Here is a 21,911-nt window from a genome sequence, read left to right on the forward strand (position 1 = left end):
AAATGATCAACGTTACCAACCAGGTGCAAGACTAGTTATTTTAAGACAACATGTGACATCATCACAAGCCACAAAGCATCAAAGGAAAAAAGAAAACGCATCCAGGTAACTCATTAGACAAGGAAATACTCTCAGATGATCACGTCTATTCCAGAGCCCAAATAATAGCTTAAATGTTGATCCGAAAGTTTATGTCACCTTCGCCGTTATAATTCCATTCCAGTTCTTGGAGCAACACGTGAAATTCTTCTCAGTTAAGATTTTTGCAGATTTTAAATATTTTATATTTTCACAACTGTCTTACTTCTTTCAAAGTCTACGTCGTCGTCTTAAACTGTTGACAACAGCCTAACAACTTCGATTTAAAATTTTTTTTCAAATATTTTACAAGATTCACGTTTTGCTTCTAAGATACTTCGCTGCCCCACCAAGCCCTTGGAGAGCGACTCCGTCAGGGAGGGATTTGGCTCCTCTCGGCTTCCGTAGCGTCACTAGGCAACTTCCGCTTCTGTCGGCCGCCTTGGCAGATGCATATCCGGTAGCGGTGGTTTAAGCGGCCGGAGCAAGATGGTGAGTGACTAAGGGTTTCGGCGGGTGGTGGCGGTGCGACGGGGTCGAAGCGACCCGAGACGAGAGGGCGAGGTGGCTCCCCGAGGCACTCGACCCGCCCGCCTTCCTGCCCGCCGGCCCGCTCTCCTCGGGGGTCGGGGGCTCCCGGAGACAGTGCTGAGGTCCGCCGGGGCCGACCAGCGGGCCCGGACCGGGGTTCCTGGGGCCCCTGGCGCGCAGGGTCCCCCGGGAGGGCTGCTAGTGGGGCGGCGGAGCGGGTCAGGGCGCCCCGCTTTGCTCCTCCGTCGCCCGGGGCCCCGCTGACCGGCGCGGGGAGTTCCGGCGGGAGCCTCCCTGAGCACCTGGGACCCGTGCTTTCTGAGCCGCTCAGGTGAAGGGCTGCGCGACCGCAGAAGAGGGAGGGATTCGTTCCGGCCGAGGAGGGGAGAGCGCGGCGGTGGACGACCGCGGGGAGTGGGGGCACTTGGGGGAGGCATTCAAGACTGACGTCTTTGTGACTGGTGCACCTCGGAGGGGAATCTCCCGCTAGCAGTTGTTCGTTAGTTCAGTAGGCAGGTGTTTATTGAGCACCTGCAACTTTTTTTTTTTTGGCCAAGTTCTGCTCAAAGCGGTGAGGGCGCGAGAGGTGAGCGTGATTGGCGAAGTCTCTGCCTTCATGGAGCTTACATTCTAGACAAGGCGAACACACACACACACACACACACACACACACACACCGAAAAGCGTTCTAGACAAGGCGAACACACACACACACACACACACACTTCATGGAGCTTACATTCTAGACAAGGCGAACACACACACACACACACACACACCGAAAAGCAGACTTGCAATATGATGGCAGGGAACGGGAGAGAGATGGGTGGGTGGCCAGTGCTATATGGCTGTTTATAGAAAGGGATGGGATGGCTATTTTACATAGGGTGTTAGCAAAGGCCCCTCTGAGGAGGTGAGATTTGAGCAGGGGTCTAAACAAAATGAGAGTAGCCTATGCAGACATCTGAGGGGAAGGGGCTCCAGGCAGAAGGAATAGTTAAGCGCAAAGGGCCTGAGATGGCAGTGTGTTCAGCCTGTATCCTGAACATCAAGAATGCCGACCACATAGTCTTCTAGGTCTTGTAAGGACTTCGGGGGTAATGTTCTAAGCATGTGCTAGGTACTTTTCCAGCATTATTGTCCTTGTCACTGTTATTGTTATTGAAGTAGAGCTGGCACAGTGTTAAATTAGTTTCAGGTGGACAACCCAGTGATTGGACGAGTCTGTCCTCTGCTGTGCTCTCACTGTAGCTGCCATCTGTCCCTTTACAGTGCAGTGCTATCCCAGTGCCACTGTCTGTATATTTATGTGCTTTATGTGCCGTACCTTTTACCCCCAGGATTTATACCTTTTATAACTGGAAGCCTGTGCCTTCCATTCCCCATCACCCACTGTCCCTTTCCTCCGGCAGCCACCAGTTCTCTGTTTATGGATCTGTTTCTGCTTTGTTTTTTGATGCCACATACAAGTGAAATCGTGTTGTTTGTCTTTCTCTGTCTGACTTCATTTAACTTAATACCCTCTGGGTCCGTTAATGTCACAGATGGAAAGATCTTTTTTTTTTAATGGCTGAGTAATGTCCATTGTGTTTGTGTGCATTTACACACCTCACCGTCTTTATCCATTCATTTATTGATGGACCCTTAGGTTGCTTCCATATCTTGGCTACTGTAAATAATGCTGCAATAGACATAGGGTTATATTCCAGCATTTTCTTCTTATCCTTACAGTAATTATTATCATCCTCACTTTACCAAGGAGGAAACAGAGACACATTAAGTGGCTGTGCTATTGCACAAACCCTGCCAGTCTTTGCTAGAGGCCATGCAGGAAGATATTGGTGTCCAGTAGACCTTCGTGATTCCTGGCTACATCGCTGACAAGCTTTGTGAGAATAGGCAAGTCACTTAACATCTCTGGGCCTTGGTTTCCGTATCTGTAAACCAGGGGTTATGATTGTGCCAATTTCATAGAGTCTGTAAGAAGTAAACTAGATGATACCCTGAGAATGCACACTGTTTGGCATAGAGTAAGGGCTTGAAATGGGTATATTTGTTATTGTTATTTGAGACTGAGAAACATCTTGTAAAATGCCCCAGAAATGAAGAGGTTTATGACCTGTACAGGAAGATGCCCTCCTGTGGGGCCAGACTTGCGGGATCACGAGTGGTAGATGAACCTGGGAAAGGTTAGCTGCAGCCAGTGTGGCAGGGGCCACGTCTGCCACTCTAGAGTTTGGACATTACACCATAAATGCTGGGGAGCAGCTGAAGGTTTTTGAGGAAAATTAAAGGATCAGCTCCTTGTTTTACAAAGGAATAGCTGGATTGGTGAGGGGAGAAAATGCTGTGGGAAAGTGAGTGGGAGGTCAGAGTTCTGGATAAAAACAGAGATGGGTTAAATGAGAGTGAAGAACTGAACCAGATAGATTTATTTCAGAGCCCAGATTTTGTAACCAGGCTGGTAATTAAAATCCTGACCCTAATGTTTTCTTGTTCACTGGTGATATTGTATTGCTGAGGAGTTACTGTGAGTCATGCACATGCTGAGTGGTTTATGTGCCTTACCTCATCTTCAGTAAGGGGAGCTAGAATCATCCCCACTTTCTGGTTAAGAATGCTGAGGCTCAGGGAGGTGACCTGTGTGATGGAGTTTAAAGCTAGATGCATCTGATTCCATAGCCCATGTTCTTAGGCTCATCGCAGTTCCTCGTCTAAAAACTGGGAATGATAAACCCTACCTTGAAGGGTGGTGTGGAATTAATGAAGTAGTAAAGGAAAATGTCTGGTACAGACTTGGGCACATAGTAAGCACCCCACAAACATTAGCTGCCCCAGCCAACAGCACATTTCTTTAGGAGGTGGAAGTATTAAAGGCCTGTACTTTGGACAGCCTACTGCGGTATAACTAACTCTGGGAACCACGGTTTTTCAGAGCCTGCAATTACCTTCTTCAGAATAAAGCACAGAATTTTAAGAATCCTGCAGGTGGGGAACTATATTTGACCCTAACTCTTCTAGGTAACAATGATACATTGTTCTGTCTTGATAATTAAACTGGTGGTGTATTAATTTAGAGGTGCTTACGTGGAAGTGATTTGAGGGGACTGAGGGCTCCTCTATTCAAGTAAGTTCACTATTGTTTAAAATGCCACCAGCTTTGAGATACTGTTCTTTATTAAGGCATCCCTTGTAGCCGAGGGGTCTGTTTTAAAATCCCCAAATCCCACGAGTGTATTAATACACTTGAGTTCTTGATACCTTAAGGTGATTTAGCTTTTCAGGTTGGGAAGAAAGACCTGACTGAGAGCCCCAGGCTTTAGAGATGGGAGGTATGTAAGTTGCTTTTGAAAGGAAAGTCTCCTGGGTCTTGGTGTGATCTTAGTAAGGAGTAGACGATTGATAAATGATTGTTAAATAGGTAAAATGACTTAGCTTTGATGGCCTAATTTCATGAAATATACTCGCTCAAGTAGTTTTATATTTATATTAAAGAATGTCAAGCTCTACTTCCCCTCAAAAAAGGGGTGGTCTTAGAATCCCAGCCTCATTATGATACATCAGTTTCTTAGTAGACTTGTCCTTGATTTAAGATGCAAACAGTTGCAGGGCACACCATTGATCCACTAACAGCTTTTCAGGAAGAAAAGAAATTTCTACGATGCTAAATGTACATGTTGACTGCAAGGTACATCTTAAGTCCAGAAATGTTAAATGGTGTCATGGAATCATGGGAATATAAGGATGTTCTTTTGAAGTGATCGCATTCTGAATTTCTACCTCTGATTTCTTTTTTCAGGGTCAAAGTCAGAGTGGTGGTCATGGCCCTGGAGGTGGCAAGAAGGATGACAAGGTAAATAAGCCAGATGCGTCTGTGATGTGAGTAAACATATCTTGTGCAACATATCTTGGCTCTCAGCTGAGAAGTTCTTTGGGGACTCGTGAGTGTCAAAATGCAAAATAAGTAATCCTGTAGTTTTTTAACCAGCCTGGCCTCACATACAGTATCCATTTCATGTTGTAGAAGATTGTTGACCTGTCAAGTAAGTAATTACGAATTAATGATTTTTATTTTTAGTTTCATTTTAGAGAGAGAAAGGGGGTGAGTGGGAGGAGAGGAGAGGTGAGGGGGGAGAGAGAGAGAGAGAGAGAGAGAGAGAGAATGAGAATGAGAATCTTAAGCAGGCTCCACACTCAGTACAGAGCCCGACACAGGACTTGATCCCACGACACTGGGATCATGATCTGAGCCGAAATCAAGAGTCAGATGCTCAAATGACTGAGCCACCCAGGTGCCCTGAACTAATGATTTTTTTTTTTAATTTATTTTGAGAGGGAGTGTGGTTGTAGGACAGGCAGAGAGAAAGGGAGATAGAATCCCAGGCAGGCTTCGTACCAGCAGCATAGAGCGTGACACAGGCCTCAAACCCGCAAACCGTGAGATCGTGACCTGAGCCAAAACCAAGAGTCGAATGCTTGTTTAACCAACTGAACCACTCAGGCCCCCCACCCTGAATTAATGATTTTTAAATGTGTAAAATAACACTACAGAGTGTTAAAATAAATTGCCAGTAAATTAGTGTTTAATATCCTCAGATGTGAAGAAGAATTGTCTCATTATTTCAGCTCAAACTTTTGGTATATAATTCTGAATTCTGACCTCTAGTCCTTATTGAATAGTCTATCATTGTGTATTGTGAAAAGAAAGATCAAGAGGTGTCAGTTAAGCGTCTGACTCTTGATTTCAGCTCGGGTCATGATCTCACAGTCCGTGAGACTGAACCCTACATCAGGCTCCGCCCTCACAGTAGAGAGCCTGCTTGGGGTTCCCTTTCTCTCTCTTCTCTCTCCCTCTCTCTCTCCCTCTCTCTCCCTCTCTGCCTCTGATATGGACTCCCTCAAAATAAATAAACTTTTAAAAATAAAAAAGTAAAAAGATCAGTTACATTCACCAATTGCAGAAGTGTAAACCTAGCTTTATTTGTAAAAGGAGTTTTTAATAGCATTCTGAAAGATAAGGGAAATTACAGCCCCGAGAAATAGATGATGGCCCTACAGAAGTTTGTGTTTTGATAGGATTGGTATGGTTTCTGTTTTTTCCTGCTGTTCTAAAAATTCAAGGACAAGAAAAAGAAGTACGAACCTCCTGTACCAACCAGAGTGGGGAAAAAGAAGAAGAAAACAAAGGGACCGGATGCTGCCAGCAAGCTGCCACTGGGTAATGGTTCCTCCCTGCTGTGTCGGTTCCACGAGAGCCGAGAGCCGTCTGTGTGTGTAGCGTAGAGGTCGGAATGCGGAGTCAGGAAACGGGGTGGCTGCAGCTCTGCTCGCGGGTGTGGCCCTCCTCTGGGCTGCGGTAAGAGCTGTGCTTTGGTGTTAGCAGTGTGCCGACGGTATACAACCATGTCTCGCTTAAACAGCCAGCTCCTCTGAGGTATGAAGAGTGTAGTTTGAGATTAGAAAAGTCAGATTGAGCTTCAGTAACTTAGAAAACACGCTTATTCCCCAAAGAAATGGAACGCCACTGTGTTGGAATGTCCGTCTTGGGATTCCTGAACACCAGCTTTTTCAGTGGCTTCATACTGAACATAGACTGAGATTCAGATCAGGTGACCTGACCCAGCCCACCTCTCTGTCCTCAGCCCGTCACTCCCCTTGCTGTCGTTCACACGGCCCTGCCTTGTGTTCTTTGACTCTTACCCACATTAGGGCTTTTGCCCTTTGCTTAAAAACATTCTTCCCCCCTCTCCTTCCCGTGGCTGCCTTTTTCTCATCGCTTCGGCTTACAAAGCCCTCCCATCCCCATCTAAACAAGTCTTCCTGCTGAGATGAAATAATTTTTTAAATGTTGGTTGGTTAAGAATGAAAGGAATCCGACAATTTGAAAAAATGAATAATGAGTCAAAATGGTATCGGTAAAGACGAGGTCCTCAGATTGCCAGAAAAGCATAGGAAGTCACGTTACATGGGTCATTACTATATGATAAGGTGATGTCTGAGTTCTGTGGGAAGAGGATGAAGTATTAACATAAATGGCTGGCGTATTTTATTTGCTCTTGAGGGAAAATGAAATTAGATCCCTTTTTGCCAGATGTAGTACAGATGTGAAAATAAGTAAATGAACAAAAATTCAGGAATATATTTAACCTCAGGGAAGGAGAGACATTTTGAGGAAACCTAGGAACCACAAAAGAAAAGATTGGCATTTTTGTCTATATATGCTAAAATTCCTGTGCAGCAGGGGACTTCAAGCCAAAAGAACGCAGAAGAGTGTGGAAAAAATGTTTGCCACCTATGTTAATACCACTGATATCTCACGGTCCTCCTACAAGTGGATGCTTTTGTTCTAGCTAGCATGCAGCATGTATTCTGACTGAACAGCACTTGTAGCTATTCTTATTAGCACCTATGGGGAATAAAACACCAAAGCAAACTATCTTTTGGCTCCTTGAGTTCTTTTCTTATATATAGAGACAGTTCACTTAGTGTATGTCATTTTGTATTAGCTGTCTGGTCATGGAACTCGTCCCGTTTTTACCTGCTTACTTAGAACTGCCAAAGTCTCTCTTCCCTTTGCATTTAGGCACCTGCTTATTAGCTTATTTTAAGTCTTAACCTTTTTTTCTTATGAATGGACTTAATTCATTGCGAATGTCAAGCTCCACATACAATAAAACTTTTTTAATTACAGTGACACCTCACACTCAGTGCCGCTTAAAATTACTGAAGTTAGAGAGAATTAAAGACTATCTTCTCATGGAGGAAGAATTCATTAGAAATCAGGAACAAATGAAGCCTTTAGAAGAAAAGCAAGAGGTAAACTGAGAAATTACTGTAACTTTGATTTTACAAATTGACGGTTTTAGTTATTAAATAGAATTCAGTGAATAAGTGAAATTCAAGCAGTTGACCTGTGCAGGCTCTTATGAATCATAAATTAGCTGCCTTTTAAAAGCACCACCTGCTTTGTAAACGTAGTAAAATCTAGTAACTCTAGTAAAACTGTCAGCATTGTCTACTTTTTAGGTCTAACCCGCTTTTCCTTCGTGGCATACTCTTACATAGGAGGAGAGATCAAAGGTGGATGATCTGAGGGGGACCCCGATGTCAGTAGGAACATTGGAAGAGATCATTGATGACAATCATGCCATCGTGTCCACGTCTGTGGGCTCAGAACACTACGTCAGCATTCTCTCCTTTGTAGACAAGGACCTGCTGGAGCCAGGCTGTTCAGTCCTGCTCAACCACAAGGCAAGTTGCCAGTCTCGAAGCCCCGAATTAGGGATGCTTTCTCCTTCCTCTCAGATCCGCCTATTCGTGCCGTTCTGGTGAATGGCATTGCACTGTTGTAAATGGATTGTGTAAACCTCACGTCCCTGCAGTAAAACTTAACGTTCTCTGTAGGTACATGCCGTCATAGGGGTGCTCATGGATGACACGGATCCCTTGGTCACGGTGATGAAAGTAGAAAAGGCCCCCCAGGAAACCTATGCTGATATTGGGGGGTTGGACAACCAAATCCAGGAAATTAAGGTAGGTCTAGGCACCGGCTCTGGGTTTTTAGACTTTAGATTTCTTACTGCTGCCTCATTTAGGGTGCTTAGAGTTATTTTGCATATTTTGTTTTTTCTGTACTGATCAAACAGTAACAGAGCTTGCCAGTGTGCTCTTTTGTAGTTGTTAATACCGAGTTAGGTAATGGAAATAAATTGGGTGATTGTTGCTTCAGCAGCTGCAGCTTAATCCTTTTTATATGCAGCGTTTATTGTGTGTGTGAATATATAATGTTTCCATCTGTGTTAACTTCAGCTGTGGCCATCTGGAAACCTCCAGTGATGTGGGGACAGTGTGAGTCGGGGGAAGTGCAGTGGTCATTCAGGTTGGCTGTGGGCCAGCCACCTGCACGGCGTCTTGTCTGTCGGGAGGTCGTGCACAGCTGTCCCCGGTCTCCACCCGGCACCTCTCAGACAGCTCGATCTCTAGCCAGTGTGTCCGTTGGTGTAACAGCAATCAGAAAATCATCCTAGCTCCTGTCTGTAGTTTAAATGGAAAGGGTGTATTTTCACTTGAAGTTCTTTTGCTCAGGAAGAGCTTATTAAATGTTGCTCAAGGCTGGCTTCTGGAAAGTTAGAGGGAAATTGGGAGCAATAGGCAGGGGGCGGCAGCTCAGGCGGGACAGAGGTCCTCTTCAATGTGTCCTTGCTGCTAGAGGAAGTCACCCACAGTGTCTCTAACAGTAGTAAGTGAGGTTTTAGCTTATTTTTGTTGAAAGTGAGCTACATTCTTGACGCCGGTTAATGGATCTGGTAATTTTAGTAGGAAAGCGTTTTATTTTTACCAGTGTTTGTTTTCTGTAGGAATCTGTGGAGCTTCCTCTCACTCATCCTGAATATTATGAAGAGATGGGTATAAAGCCCCCAAAAGGGGTCATTCTCTATGGACCACCTGGCACAGGTACGTATGCTCCGTGTTTGACACTCTCTGGGCACTCAGCTGATCTCCTGAGCTGCAGTATTAGCTTGTTATAATTAATTCTTGAGTAATGATGCCACAATTCCTTAGTTTAAAACAAAGTTCTCTAAGCGGCATTTTGGACGTTTTTGGAATAAATACAGAAACATACCTATTACACAAAAGTATATTTATCTGTATAGTAGATGCTTAGAAACTGAATTATCTTAGACTTGAAATTGTAGACTTAACAGACTTAATGTGTTAAAAACAGTAGTAGGAATTGCAACAAAAAACGAACACCAGTAGGCAGCCCCCACCCCAAATGCCTGCTCAGTGTGAATGCATTTACAGTTTCTTAGAACTCCTCTTGTATACCTCATTTACATGCTGTAAAACATAAGGCTTTCAAGTATTTATGATTCAAGATTAGTGTGAGTCTATTAAATATACTTTATAAGACAGGAAATAAACCAGGATGCTCAACCTTGGCTGTACACTAGGATCACCCTGGAGCTTTAAAAAATACCAGTATTTGGTCCCACCCTGAAAATCCTGATCTGCATCTGGAGTGTGTGGCCAGACATCAGAACCATGGTGGAGAACCGCTGATTTAAAACCTATTCTGTGCTGTTCAGATTAAGTTCATTCTCTGGTCCATTGGTACTGAATGAATATAATACTGTATACGTAGATGAAGATAAAAACACATATATTTGGTTCACCGTGCGACTAGTTGACCTGAGTAAATTGTACAGTCCAGGACTTAGTACATCGCTGTGTAAATTCCAGAGGAAGCACAGTTATTTGAGTGAATTGAAACCACGTTCCCAGGAGGATCCTGAGAGGACTGGGGACTGCCCACAGTGGAGGGACTGGGAGACAAGTGGAGATGAGCTCCAGAGGCATGGAGCTTCTGCAGCCTGTCCTCTTACAGCCCAGGAAATCAAGTATCAGAGAGGCCAGTGACCACTAGCCCAAGGCCGCGGTCGCTCTGGGAGTGAGCTGGCAACAGGGCTGAGGCTGGAAGAGAGGCCTCCTTTGGTGCATGTGCACTGCTGGGGACCGATCTGAGGAGCTGGGGTGAAGCACAGGGTGGTGGGCCTGACAGGAGGAGGAAGAAGCCAGTTCTGTGAGCCCTCTGGCTACTGCAGTGCCACAGCAGCTGGCCTTGGCCGTTTCTGGACTGAAAGATGCCACCCACTTAGAAAGGTCCTTTTTGTCTTCTGTTCACCAGCCCTAGTCGATTCTCTCGGGGAGTCTCCACACTTTAAGCCTTCATACCCAGCCCTCTGTCTGTCTCACCACAAGGATGTCGTGGCCACATCTTGTAGTAAAGCTTAGCGCCTCGTCCTTCTTCCCACTTGAACTAAGTCTTCCGTGTTACTCCCCGGCAGCCTCCTCCCCTTCCCCCGCGGGCCTAAGGTTGGTCCTTTACCAGCCCTGCTCTAACTGTCACCGTGTCCTGATGCTCCTGCTTGGCCCTGTGCCCCTGTCCTCACTCACCATCAAAGGGGCCAAGGTCTTCCAGCCCTAAAGTTCACAAAATGGCTGCCAGATCTCTTGGTTTTGACCTGAAATAGAAATCTCAAGGAACGGGGCAGGACTGGAAATGTTTGAGATCTTCCCTGAGATTGGTGAGAGGAAGTTCCTCACAAGGACACAACAGAGACTGAGAAAAGTCTGAACTATCATTTGTGGGTTTCACTGGGAGCTGGCCCTGTCTCAGCTGAGCCTCGGGGAAGCCCAGCCAGCACAGCCACGACTCCTCGGGTGGCCCCGGGGGCTGCAGGCCTGGTGCTAAAGAGTGTTTCCTTAGGTCAGACCTAGGGTTCTCAGGCCGTTTTTCCATCACTGATTGTTTCAGAGTAGAGTTTGGATCTCAAACCCTGGTGGCATGCATCGGGTTAATAACTTGCAACTTCTATGCAAGTTCGAATAACCCAATAAAGTGTATTTTCTGACACTATGATGATGACTTTAGGAAGATGGTTAAAAATAATCAGAACGTTCTGAATTTCCTCTTATCTGCCTTGGAGAACATAATGTCAAGACACTGGAATGGCGGCATGCCTTTTCATCAGAGGGATCTGCCCGTTTTAGGTGGTAGTGACAGGGTTTTCAAGTTAAGACAGCACTTGAGGGTTTTTTCACTTTGTCTTTCTTTTTCTAACCTAAAATAGGTAAAACCTTATTAGCCAAAGCAGTAGCAAACCAAACCTCAGCCACTTTCCTAAGAGTGGTTGGCTCTGAACTTATTCAGAAGTACCTAGGTGATGGGCCCAAACTCGTTCGGGAGTTATTTCGAGTTGCAGAAGAACACGCGCCATCCATCGTGTTTATTGATGAAATTGATGCCATCGGAACAAAAAGGTACATTTTTCTCTTTGTGTCATTTAGAGGTAAAGACCTTGTAGCTCTTGTCTGAGAATGATCACGGAGCACTGCCTGCATGGCCTGCACATGGGTTTGCCTCGGCTCCTTCTGTACGCGGCTGTGGACGCTTTAGGCTCTGCTCCGGGGTGCCAGGTGACAACCACCCGGGAGTCGTGACCATCTGGAGATTAGTGTGCAGCCATGCCTTGAGTTTCCACTCTGAGCCAGGCATCATCTGCACTCTGGGGACACAGCCATTGTCACAAGGCTTTCCAGGAGCTCATGGTTGGGTCGGGGGCTCAGATACCAAACATGCAATCTGAATTAATGATGCCATCTCAGGCACAAAACATCTACAGTTTAAGTAAGATTATGTGGTGGTTGGGAGGCTGTGCTGATTTTGTTGCTAGAATTGAGGCATCAGAGGTGTTTTTATAATTCCCCTTCAGCAGATCAGTTCGGTTTTCATCCCTTCTCTTTTTTTTCAAAGATACGATTCAAATTCCGGTGGTGAAAGAGAAATCCAGCGAACAATGTTGGAACTGTTGAACCAGTTGGATGGATTTGATTCAAGGGGTGACGTGAAAGTTATTATGGCCACAAACCGAATAGAAACTTTGGATCCAGCACTTATCAGACCAGGTCAGATTTGCTTTTGTCCCATCACGGAGAATGAGTGTGTTTATATGTGTTCGTGTTTAAGTGCACTTTCAGGGGATTTAAAAGTGATACACATCAAGGCAAATACGTTATTGAAGGGTAGAATAACTTCCCAAAAGCTGTGTTCCACTGAGGTAATGGCTAAGAGCATCATGTAGTAGGTGTAGCGTGGCCCTTTTCATCGCAGTCTTAAGTTGTGACCGTTTCTCTTTCCCGTAATGAATATTCTTTTTTCTGAAGAAATAGCTCCTATGGTAGCTCCAGTTAATTTCGCATTCGGGTAGCACCAAAAGCAGCAGTAGCTAGTTTGTGTGTTTCTGAAGGCACCAGAGGAGAGAGGATTTCTTTTAAACGGGATGAATTCAAATGTGGATATTTACAGAGAGCAGTGTTCACTTTTCAAGATTTGGACCCTTCCCACAAGGGAAGTTTCCCCCTGAAACTGCAGGTCTGAGGAGACAGGCTTCCCGAGCCACAGCGGAGCCTGGGGGGAGCCACAGGGGTGTGACTGGAAACCTTTTATACCCGCAGGCCGCATTGACAGGAAAATTGAGTTCCCCCTGCCCGATGAAAAGACCAAGAGGCGCATCTTTCAGATCCACACAAGCAGGATGACGCTGGCCGATGATGTGACCCTGGACGACTTGATCATGGCTAAAGATGACCTCTCTGGGGCCGACATCAAGGTGAGAACCTGGGCTGGACTGTACCTCTTGGTTGTGTGTGTGCGTGAGGACATTTCTTCCCAGATGACCAGAATTAGGGCGAGGCTCGGCAGCACTGAGTGTGCGTCCAGCCTGCTTTGTATGTGAGGACCTGGGTTTCTGTCAGGTAGGGGTAAGTGCCAAGGTCAGGTAGGGACGGCGCATGTGGGGCCTTTTCACGCCGGTGCCTGCACTGAACTGTGTATCGTTGGCATCTGTAGAACTAGGTTAGTGTCTTTGTCGGTAACTTCAATTTAAAGAGCGTTTTTAAATTTTGCACCAACTTTGTATTTTAGGAAATTTGAAGTCTTCAGAAAAGTTGCAACAATAGTAAATGCCCACATACCCATCACCTCAGTTCACCAAGTGTTACCGTTTTACCTCTTTGCTTTATCATTCTGTTCACTTTCTTTTTTTGCTGAACCATTTGAAATATCCTGAGGGTCACAACCAGATAGAAACTTAGTGCTGAGATTGTGGTTTTATCACATCATGTTGCGTGGGTTGTTTTACTTTTGGCAAGTGTTGCGAGACAATAAATGCAGTAAATGGGGAGATTTCCATTTAGCCAGAACGCATGCTCTCTCCTCAGTGTAGGTAGGTGAACTGTACGTGTGCTCTGTTGCCGCGAAGTTTCCAGGTGTAACGGCATCTGTGGCCCGGGAACGTGGCTCCCTGTAACAACGGTGGGGCGTTGGTAGAGTTTCCCTCCCAAGCCACTCCGCCGGGTAGACCCCGAGCCAGTCCTCCTCCTCAGAGCCACTCATTAGAAGGCTTCAGACATTCACAAGATCTCATCTTTTCCCAAATGGTTGAGGGAGTTTTAGTGTGGGCGTCTTACACCTTATTTCAAAGTAGCTCTCGGAATCATTAGAACACAAAGTATTTCATTTTCTGAACATACTGTTTGTTCTTTCTCACAGGCGATCTGTACAGAAGCTGGTTTGATGGCCTTGAGAGAACGCAGAATGAAAGTAACAAATGAAGACTTCAAAAAATCGAAAGAAAACGTTCTTTATAAAAAACAAGAAGGCACCCCTGAAGGGCTCTACTTGTAGTGACCACATCTGCCTTCAAGGAAACGGGGTGTCCCGACTCCTCCGAGGGATGAGGCTGGGAAGCCGCCCAGAGGAACCCACGTTCCCATTGGTCTTTCTTAGCAAAACCTCCCGTGTCCCTTTTTGAACGCGGTGTGTAGGGTGCCCGCCAGGCTGCCTTCATGTGTTGGCCACGTGCAGTGCTCTCCCCCCAATAAAGTGAGCGCCTCCTCAGTTTGTCCCGTTTCTGGAGCCTCCATGCCAGCCGCTCAGCAGCTGGTCCGGCATTAGGTGGACCAAGGCGTTAGGGAGGCTTCTGGGTGACGGCCAGGAGTGTAGACCTGAACACCTCCTGCCCTGCTCTCCTCCCCAGAGCCGGCGGCAGGGCTGGACAACAGCAGCCACAAAGCCAGCGGTGTCTGCTGTTTAAGCAACAGAGGCCGACTGTGTGGTTCTGGCTTCAGAAGGAAACTCAGCTTTCCCTTCTGGAAGGTCTGTGGAGCATGAGGGTTCTAGCATCCTTTGGGCAGGAAGGTATTGGCGTTGCTAAGCAAGGTTCCCAACAGGAATCTGCCCTGCCTGCTCGTTCTTAGGTTCAGAAACCTAACCCCCCTCAAGGGTTCTCAAAACCTGTTAGAGCTCCCCCTTACCTTTCTTCATCCATTTCCGGCACTTCTCCCCTCTCTTGAACAGTTCAGTCTTGAAGCCGCGAAGGAAGCGGGGCAGATCGAGGCAAGCGTCCACTTGGCTGGCCAGCCACCTTCCTCGGGTGCCCTGACCCGCCGCCCTTCTCCCCAACCAGTGTCCGCTGGTTTCTAGGCAAGATTCTCTTCCACGACACGGGCTTCTCTGGATGAGATGCCAAAGAAATACAACTTCAGCCATTCTAGAGCTCAGGATAGAGTCAGCAGCAGTCCGCGTTTCTCTTAGAGCAGGACCTCAGGGAAGGTAGAGCAATTTCCTCCCAGTTCAGTGTCCTTAATGACTACAAGGCGTGTCCTTTTCAGAAGAAAGTGGTCTGAATGTGGATATTTACGTTTCGTTCCATTCATACCCTCAGAAATCAAAACAAGAATGTGGCCTGGCAGGTCTGGGTCTGGGCCCCTGTGTCACAGCCCCCAGGCAGGGGTGGGTTTGGTGGAAAGGCGCTGGCTCCACTCTGCACTTCTCAGATGGCCGCCTGCACACTCCCCTGCCGCAGGGGTCCTTTGGGCAGTGCCCCCCACACTTGGTGCACCTAAGTCCCCAGGGGGTCCTGTTCAAGTGCAGGCCCTGACTCAGAAGGGCTGAGGTGGGCCCGGAGGCTGCATCTCTAACAAGCCCCCAGGTGATGCTCCTGGTCCACAGAAGGGAGGTGGCATCAAGAGCCTAGCAAATAATGAGAAACTTAAAACGGGAGAGAGGCCAGAACACCAAGTTTTAAACGGCTCTTAAGGGCAAAAGCTGCTCTCCTCACCAGCTGCGGGGAGAGGTCCGAGTGCTCAGAAACCAGACCTTTCCTACCACGACGGCAGGGCCACCAAGGGTGCCAGTGGGGAACGTTCACGGCCGGGCAGAGGAGTGGAACAGACCTCCCGCACACGAGCCACGGGTTTAGTTTTCACTTGGCAGGATTGTTCCCTACGTACACACATTCACATATACAATATGTAAACAATGGTTTTGTGTCCTTCACACATCCAAACAATGTGCAAGAGGTAAAAGACTGATAACCCAGACCCAAATTACTAAGAATTAAACCTGAAAAGCGGAGGTCTCGTGACACATGCTCACACACATGCGTCCCCGTCCTGCGCATCCCGGCTCCGGTGGGGGGGTCGGGGGCAGGGCAGGTGAGAGGCCCGGAAGGCAGGGCCCGTTCTCTCCTGGTCTAGTCCTCCAGCAGAAGCGCCAGCTCCTCGACGGGCAGGCGCACCCGGAGCTCCTTCTCCGTCATCAGGTCCAGGACCTCTTGCATCTCTTCGGGGAAGTGCTCCACGGCGTCCAGGTACAGCACCTAGGGCCAGGGGTCCAGCGCTAGCCAGCTGCCCCCACGCCGCCCCCCACAGCCTGTGCTCCCCTTCGGCCTCACTGGGCAGGACGCCCGACTCACAGAAGTGGGGTGGAAGGGGTGAACTCCAGCAAAGCCTTCTCTTCCCGAAGTGGGGTCAGGACTAGGTGGACATCTCTGTCCCTGTGTTTGACACCTCCTGACCGGGCTTTGGGACACAGACCCCAATGCTTTCAGCATCTGGGCTGAGCTTTGGGCAAATGACAGACCCCCTTGCCCACAGCAACGCGCAAGGAAAGGAAACAATCAATCGCCCATCAGCTGAGGCTCCACGGGGGACAGCTGCACGATGAAAGGGTCTGGCATGGGCCCTGTCCACAAGGACACGGGAGAGGGGCGGGCACCGAGGCTTGGCGGGAAGGTCCCTGGGAATGTGCGGATCTCCGGGGCTCTGGAACTTACCTTCGCCCAGGGACAATTCTGAAGTGCTTTGTAGAACACGCCTTTGCTCCTTTCTTTGTTTCCTAAGGAAACCTGAGGCAGGGGGCAAATCACAGAAATGATTACTTGAAGCAGAGAGTCTAGGGCTACAGAAACTACCCTGTACTAATCCACCTGGGGGCTCGGCTGCAGTGGGCCAGCCCGTGGGGAAGGGCTGGTACCGCCACCATGGCGTGTGTTCCGTGACCCGCAGCACCAGGATGGGACAAGCACAGAACTGTAGAGGACACGGCTGGTGGAGGAGCAGAGGGCAGGGGTGTGGTGCTCGGGCGGATCCGGGACTCCGACGGTCCCTCCGGAGGCTTACGTACTCAGCACCAGCGCGGTGAACCGAAACGGCTCTCGTACATGCTGGCCTCTCAGTGTGTTCTAACTTCTGCTAGCAGTCAATGGGAAAGAAGAAATGGCAGCGGAGGGTAAAACGCAATCCGGTGACCACCGGCTTGGGTGCCCCTGCTCCCTTTTCTGTTAGTAAGACTGACTTCATCGAGCCCACGGCACCAGCGGACCGCTTTATACACTCTAGTTTCTTTCCCAATTGTGCAGGTACATGATCAAAACACCCAAAGAATCTTGAAAATGATGGCAGTTTCGGGGCGCCTGGCTGGCTAAATCGATGGTGTGTGCGTCTCTTGATCTTGGGGCTGTGAGTTTGAGCACCATGTTGGGAGTAGAATTCACTTAAAAATTTTTAAAAAAGAACGAGGGGTGCCTGGGTGGCTCAGTTGGTTAAGTGTCTGACTTCAGCTCAGGTCTTGATCTCCCACAGTTTGTGAATTCAAGTCGTACGTCAGGCTCTGCATGCTCAATACAGAGCCTGCTTGGGATTCTCTATCCCTCCCCAACTTGTGCTCCCTCGCTCTCTCCAAATAAATGGATAAACTTAAAAAAAAAAAAAATTAAAAAAAACAAACTGTAATTTTAGCCAAAACAACAAGGTTCAGTGGGAAAGCGCTGGTTACTGTGTAGGGAGAGCAGCACATTTGGAAGCGCCCCTCAAACAGGTTTTAACCTAAGTCCAAACCTCAGTGGGAAAAGTTAACTGTTTCCCCAATTCCTTTCTTCTCCCATACTCGCCACGGCCAACAACAAACTAATTCTTTCCATCGTTCTCCCAAAGAAAATAAGGGAGTAAATCTGCACGTGCGCACACGCACCTGGAAAGGCACAAAGACACAACCAGCCAAAGCACCAGCCCTGCTTATGGAGCCGGCTCCCTTCAGCCTCTCCCTGCACACGCGGCCTGCACCCCAGCATTCTAGCCCTATTCTGATTTTTCTCCCGGGTTATCAGAGCCCTGGGAACCTACCTGGATGCCTCAGGAGCTGTGAGAAGTCCTGCTCTAACTCAGCTCTAACTCCCCCTCAGTCCAGTGCTAACCTTTCCAGAAGGAGAAATCCCACAAGGGGCTCCATTGTTTTCTCCCAAGTCAACAAGAGTTTTTTTTGTCCAAAATCCGAATCTGGCTCATGGAAGATCTTTGTAAAAAATACATCCGGTCCACCTCGCACCACCCATCTCTACTGACCAAGACGGGAGACGTTAGAACTGGCAGACGCGTGAGCCCTCGCTTCTTACGCTTCAAGGTCTTTCACTTGCTGACCAAGGCTTGCGTGGTAACGGCGCTGGAAATGTTAGGGAGCGTCTCCTCTCCTTCGGCTGAGTGGCTCCTGTGGCTCCACCCACGGGAGCGGAGGTGCGCCTGGAACCCGTTCTGGCCGCTGCCTTGGCTGCACCCCCGGTTAACAGGCCGCCACCATGAGTGCGCCGTGAACACCACACCAGCACCTGGACTTCTGGAGGTTTCCACGTCACACACGGGCGTCAAAATACCGAATCTGAGCTCTGGGGTTTTTTAAATGTCACAAAACACACAAACTTTTGCGGTAATTCATCTTGATGCCGACTTCCGCCCACAAGGAAGTGCCTATTTGTCCCCGGTGGGCCAGTAGGCGGCTGTCCCGGGATCACGCGTCCTCCCTGCCACTCGGGCCTTTCAGAGGTCGGGGGGGAGAGGGGGGCACACCCACATGAATTCTGAGATCTGCGAAGATGGGGGGAGGCCCAGAGCTCTCCTAATCCGTAACTTACGTGCTCTTTACACCCGACTCTGTCCTATGTCAAGTGGAAAAGTCCACAAACTTTGTCGTAAGTTACCCAGTGGAAACAGAGATAAGGAAGATCACTCCTGCTTCTGAAAGCTACAACGTTCATTACAGATCACTTGGTTTAGTAGCCTTCAGCTCAAACACTGAAGTGGCCTAGAAGCCTAGGTTTCTAAACAGCTATGCAACGTGGCAGTAGACGTGTTGTGGCAAATGAGGCCCGTTCCGAGGCCAGGTCCCGAACCAAAGGCAAAGTTGACTCACAGACGCTTGAAGCCCAGGACCCACCCAGCAGCCCCCACACGCACAGCAGCAAAATTAAAGGGCACTGCACCATGTTCAATCACCACGGTACTTTTCAGTGAGACAAAGCTTCTCTGGAGAGGTCGTTGTAAAAGCGACAGTCTAGGGTGACTCTTACCTTTAACGACAGAACAGAATCAGGATCTGGGAACTCTTATGAACAGATGGCAAAGAACTAAGGTCTCTTTCCAATGAAAGCTCAGACCACTTCCAAGTTGCTGACTCAACAAAGTCAACTCCAAGAGATCCACAACCCGCGACCTCTTGCCCAGTCCTGAGACACCGGACGTGAGTCACCGGGGTTCCCATGAGGATTAAGCGAGGCCACGGAGGCGTGAGGGCAAAAGCAAGCCCCTGCCAGCTTTGCCAGGAGGTGGCGGCCGGACGCCTCTAACTTCTCACTTGTGACGAAGCAAAGCTCGGCATAAAAACAAAAACTCTACATATTTTCTTACCAAAAAATTCAGGTACATCCTCCACAGTAAGGGGCACTGGCTGCCATTGTCGCTCCGCAACGCATTTTCAAACAGGGCTCTGATGCGATGTGTCAAGCCGGTCTCGGGAATTGTGGCGTGGACCTCTCTACCATCTACCCTGCAAGACACAGGCTCACGTAACTCCGAGGCCACTTCTCGCACCCACGGCGCCACAGGAAGAAGAGGTACGTTAGTGACGGCAGACAGCAGCATCGGCAGGACCAGAGTGTATCAGGGATGGTGCTGTCCCAGGTGTGGGGGCGCTAGGGGTGCAGAGTACAGACATGATGTGGCCCCTCCGAGGCCAGAGGAAGGCAGCGTCCAGGGTTGTGTGTTTTCTACACCAGAGTCTGCCTAGACATCACCCGCAAACTCCTTGCTCTCTGTTTTCTAAAGAAAGCCTACCCTCTGATCAGCAGAATGCAAATTCTACCTTATGGGGAGGAAAGTCCTTTCCATTTAAGGAAAAGAGAGTGACCAAAATCCCAACGGAAGAAATAAAAAATGAAGTGAAACACTGTTCAGAGGCAACTCTGAGTAGCCAGCTTCTACGAGGTCAGGGTGAAGCGACAGCAAAGATCTGGAAGGAACAATAATGCCTAAGCTAAGGTGTCCCCAAGACCACCGCCCGACCTTCAGACACAAACACTGTATCAAGAGGTAACAGTTAAGCCTGATACTATTACCATCTGGAACAACAACAGAGACTGGTAATTCTTTCCCACTCCCTCTGGACTCAGCACTCACCTCAGCGGCCCCTCCGAGCAGCCCTAAGAGGCAGGCTCTCAACTGTTCCCACGTTACAAAAGGGGAGCCCGTTACAGGTGACTGGACTTGCCCAAGGCCACACGGCTGGTAAGTGGAGGAATTGGGATCTGGATCCAGAGTCGTACTCCAGGCCCGGGCTCTTGGTCCATGTGCTAAGAGCACAGCTCCTCGGACAGCCGAAAGCCTGACCGTCACCGCCCACACGCCATAAGCAAGGGGTTCAGGATCCCAAAAAGCACGGCCTAGGGAGGCAGCCACGAAGGCCCCTAATGAAAGCTGTGGCCACTTGCAAGGCTCTTACTCCTCTTTCCACAGGTCATCCGCCATCACCCGGAACATCTACGGCGGGCGCTCCAGCCCCGGCCCATACTCACTTCCGGATCCCTGGGGCCCAGCAGGGCAGTGGGGACCCGGCAGGCGTGCCCCAAAGGTCTGTGGACACACGAACAAGATGTCCATACTCACCTCTGAACACTTTCCACCAGTCTCTTCCTCATTTTCTCGGCCTCGATCGCAAACAACCAAGGCTCCAAGAGTTTGGTAGACCTGGTGACCGCGTCGAAAAATCTTCTGGTCTCACTGGCTGTGTGGGACCTGCTCTGAATCTGCACGTATGCCCGCCAAAGCACCTGGTTGCCTGGGTACAACCTTAACGCCTCGGAGAGAGCCTGTCGCAGAGGAGCCAGGGGGTAAAGGCTGACTTTCGTGTGGAACCTGAGCAGGCTCGTGTGCATCAGCGTCACGGCCTCCAGCGCGCCGTGGGGGCCCTGGGCGCGGGCACCGTCCTCCGGGCCGGAGCCCCCGGGGGGAACAGAGCCCTTCAGTTTTGCGAACACCTGCTCGTACACCCGCACGGCCGCGTCGATCCCTACGGTCAAGTACTGAAAGAGCATGAAGCATTTTACCAGGCTAGTCAGGCGGTCGAAGGAGTCGCTGGGAGCCGGAGCGGACACACAGCTGTCGCCCAAACAGTCCTGCAGCGCGTGTTCGTACGCCTTCCGAGCTTTCAAGATGTGAACGGCCAGCGCCTGCCCAGAGTAGGGCCCGCAGGGCCCCTGCTCCGTCAGCCTGGTCAGTACGTGAACGGCTCGTGCCGTGGCGGCCCCTCTCGGGTCCGGCAACAGCTCCGCCTCCAGCCCGGCGTAGAGGAGGCCGAGCTCACACAGCTCACGGTCCCTCAGGTCTCTGCCCCCCGCCATGCTGAGCGCCGCATCGAACACCTTCCTGGCGTCCTCGGTGTTGCCAAGCAGCCACTCCAGATGTGCGTACTGCTTCCAGAGGCAAAAACTGTTGCGGTTTTCTGGCTCCTTCAGGAGGTTTTTGGCTAGTTTCTTGCAGTTCTTTCCCTGTGACTTTAGCCTCTTCTTGTTTTTAGTGTGCAGACACCAAATGACCTAGAAGTAAGAAGAAAAGGACTCCCGAGTGCCCTGGGATTTTACGGCAACCCCCCTGTACCGTCAGTGTTAGAAAGCCACACAGGTGTCGACACTTCCCGCCTTTCTCACATGTTTGGTAAACCCTGAGGCTCCCTGAGCTGGGAAACAATTCAGGATGGTACCGAGGCCACAGGCGCCCCCACACGACTGCATCCAAACCTCTATAAACAAGGCTCGTACACCCCAGTAGTCTCCTCCCGTGAGAGGTGGCCACCACATCTTATCAGACAGATACAACCTGGTGTGTGGATGGGCAGCTCAGGCGTCAGAACCGTGGGTGTTAAGATTCACCACTGACTGGTGACCGGCAGAGGGCAGAAGAGCTCCCCCTAGACAAATTTCTAGCAAATGGATACGAGGAGCAGGGTCAAGTAGCGTATTTTATCTGTTTTAATAAACCCCGAAATCCTCTAACCCCTGCTTACGCTTAGGCCTGGCTGTTCACACTAACTGCTCCTATAATCCCAGACATCTGGCAGCAGAAGTGCGAACACA

General features: G+C 49.1%; 2 protein-coding genes across 4 annotated transcripts in view; one reads left to right on the forward strand and one right to left on the reverse strand.

Moving 5' to 3' along the window:
* Positions 1–499: 499 nt before the first annotated feature.
* Positions 500–14,071, forward strand: PSMC1 (proteasome 26S subunit, ATPase 1). Its single transcript, XM_040477993.1, has 11 exons — positions 500–570; positions 4,409–4,462; positions 5,731–5,827; positions 7,301–7,425; positions 7,675–7,860; positions 8,014–8,142; positions 8,967–9,063; positions 11,244–11,433; positions 11,927–12,078; positions 12,628–12,782; positions 13,724–14,071. Exons 1-11 carry the CDS (start codon positions 568–570, stop codon positions 13,856–13,858), a joined length of 1,323 nt encoding a protein of 440 aa, XP_040333927.1. The 5' UTR covers positions 500–567; the 3' UTR covers positions 13,859–14,071.
* NRDE2 (NRDE-2, necessary for RNA interference, domain containing) overlaps positions 9,234–21,911 on the reverse strand; it is a 52,311-nt gene continuing 39,633 nt past the window's right edge. The window contains exons 11-15 of one of the 3 annotated variants that reach the window (XR_005791131.1): positions 20,446–21,374; positions 19,192–19,330; positions 16,290–16,361; positions 14,488–15,833; positions 9,234–13,475 (exon numbers count right to left, since the gene is read on the reverse strand). Coding sequence is in view for 2 of the 3 variants with exons in the window: in XM_040477991.1 (XP_040333925.1) it covers positions 15,708–15,833; positions 16,290–16,361; positions 19,192–19,330; positions 20,446–21,374 (1,266 nt within the window). In the remaining variant the exon portion in view is untranslated. Of the gene's footprint in view, positions 15,834–16,289; positions 16,362–19,191; positions 19,331–20,445; positions 21,375–21,911 lie in introns of those variants that run through there. The other 2 variants (XM_040477991.1, XM_040477992.1) reach the window with 2 other exon arrangements.

Source organism: Herpailurus yagouaroundi, unplaced genomic scaffold (genome assembly GCF_014898765.1).
Source record: "Herpailurus yagouaroundi ecotype Mexico unplaced genomic scaffold, PumYag 141, whole genome shotgun sequence".
Taxonomy (NCBI): domain Eukaryota; kingdom Metazoa; phylum Chordata; class Mammalia; order Carnivora; family Felidae; genus Herpailurus; species Herpailurus yagouaroundi.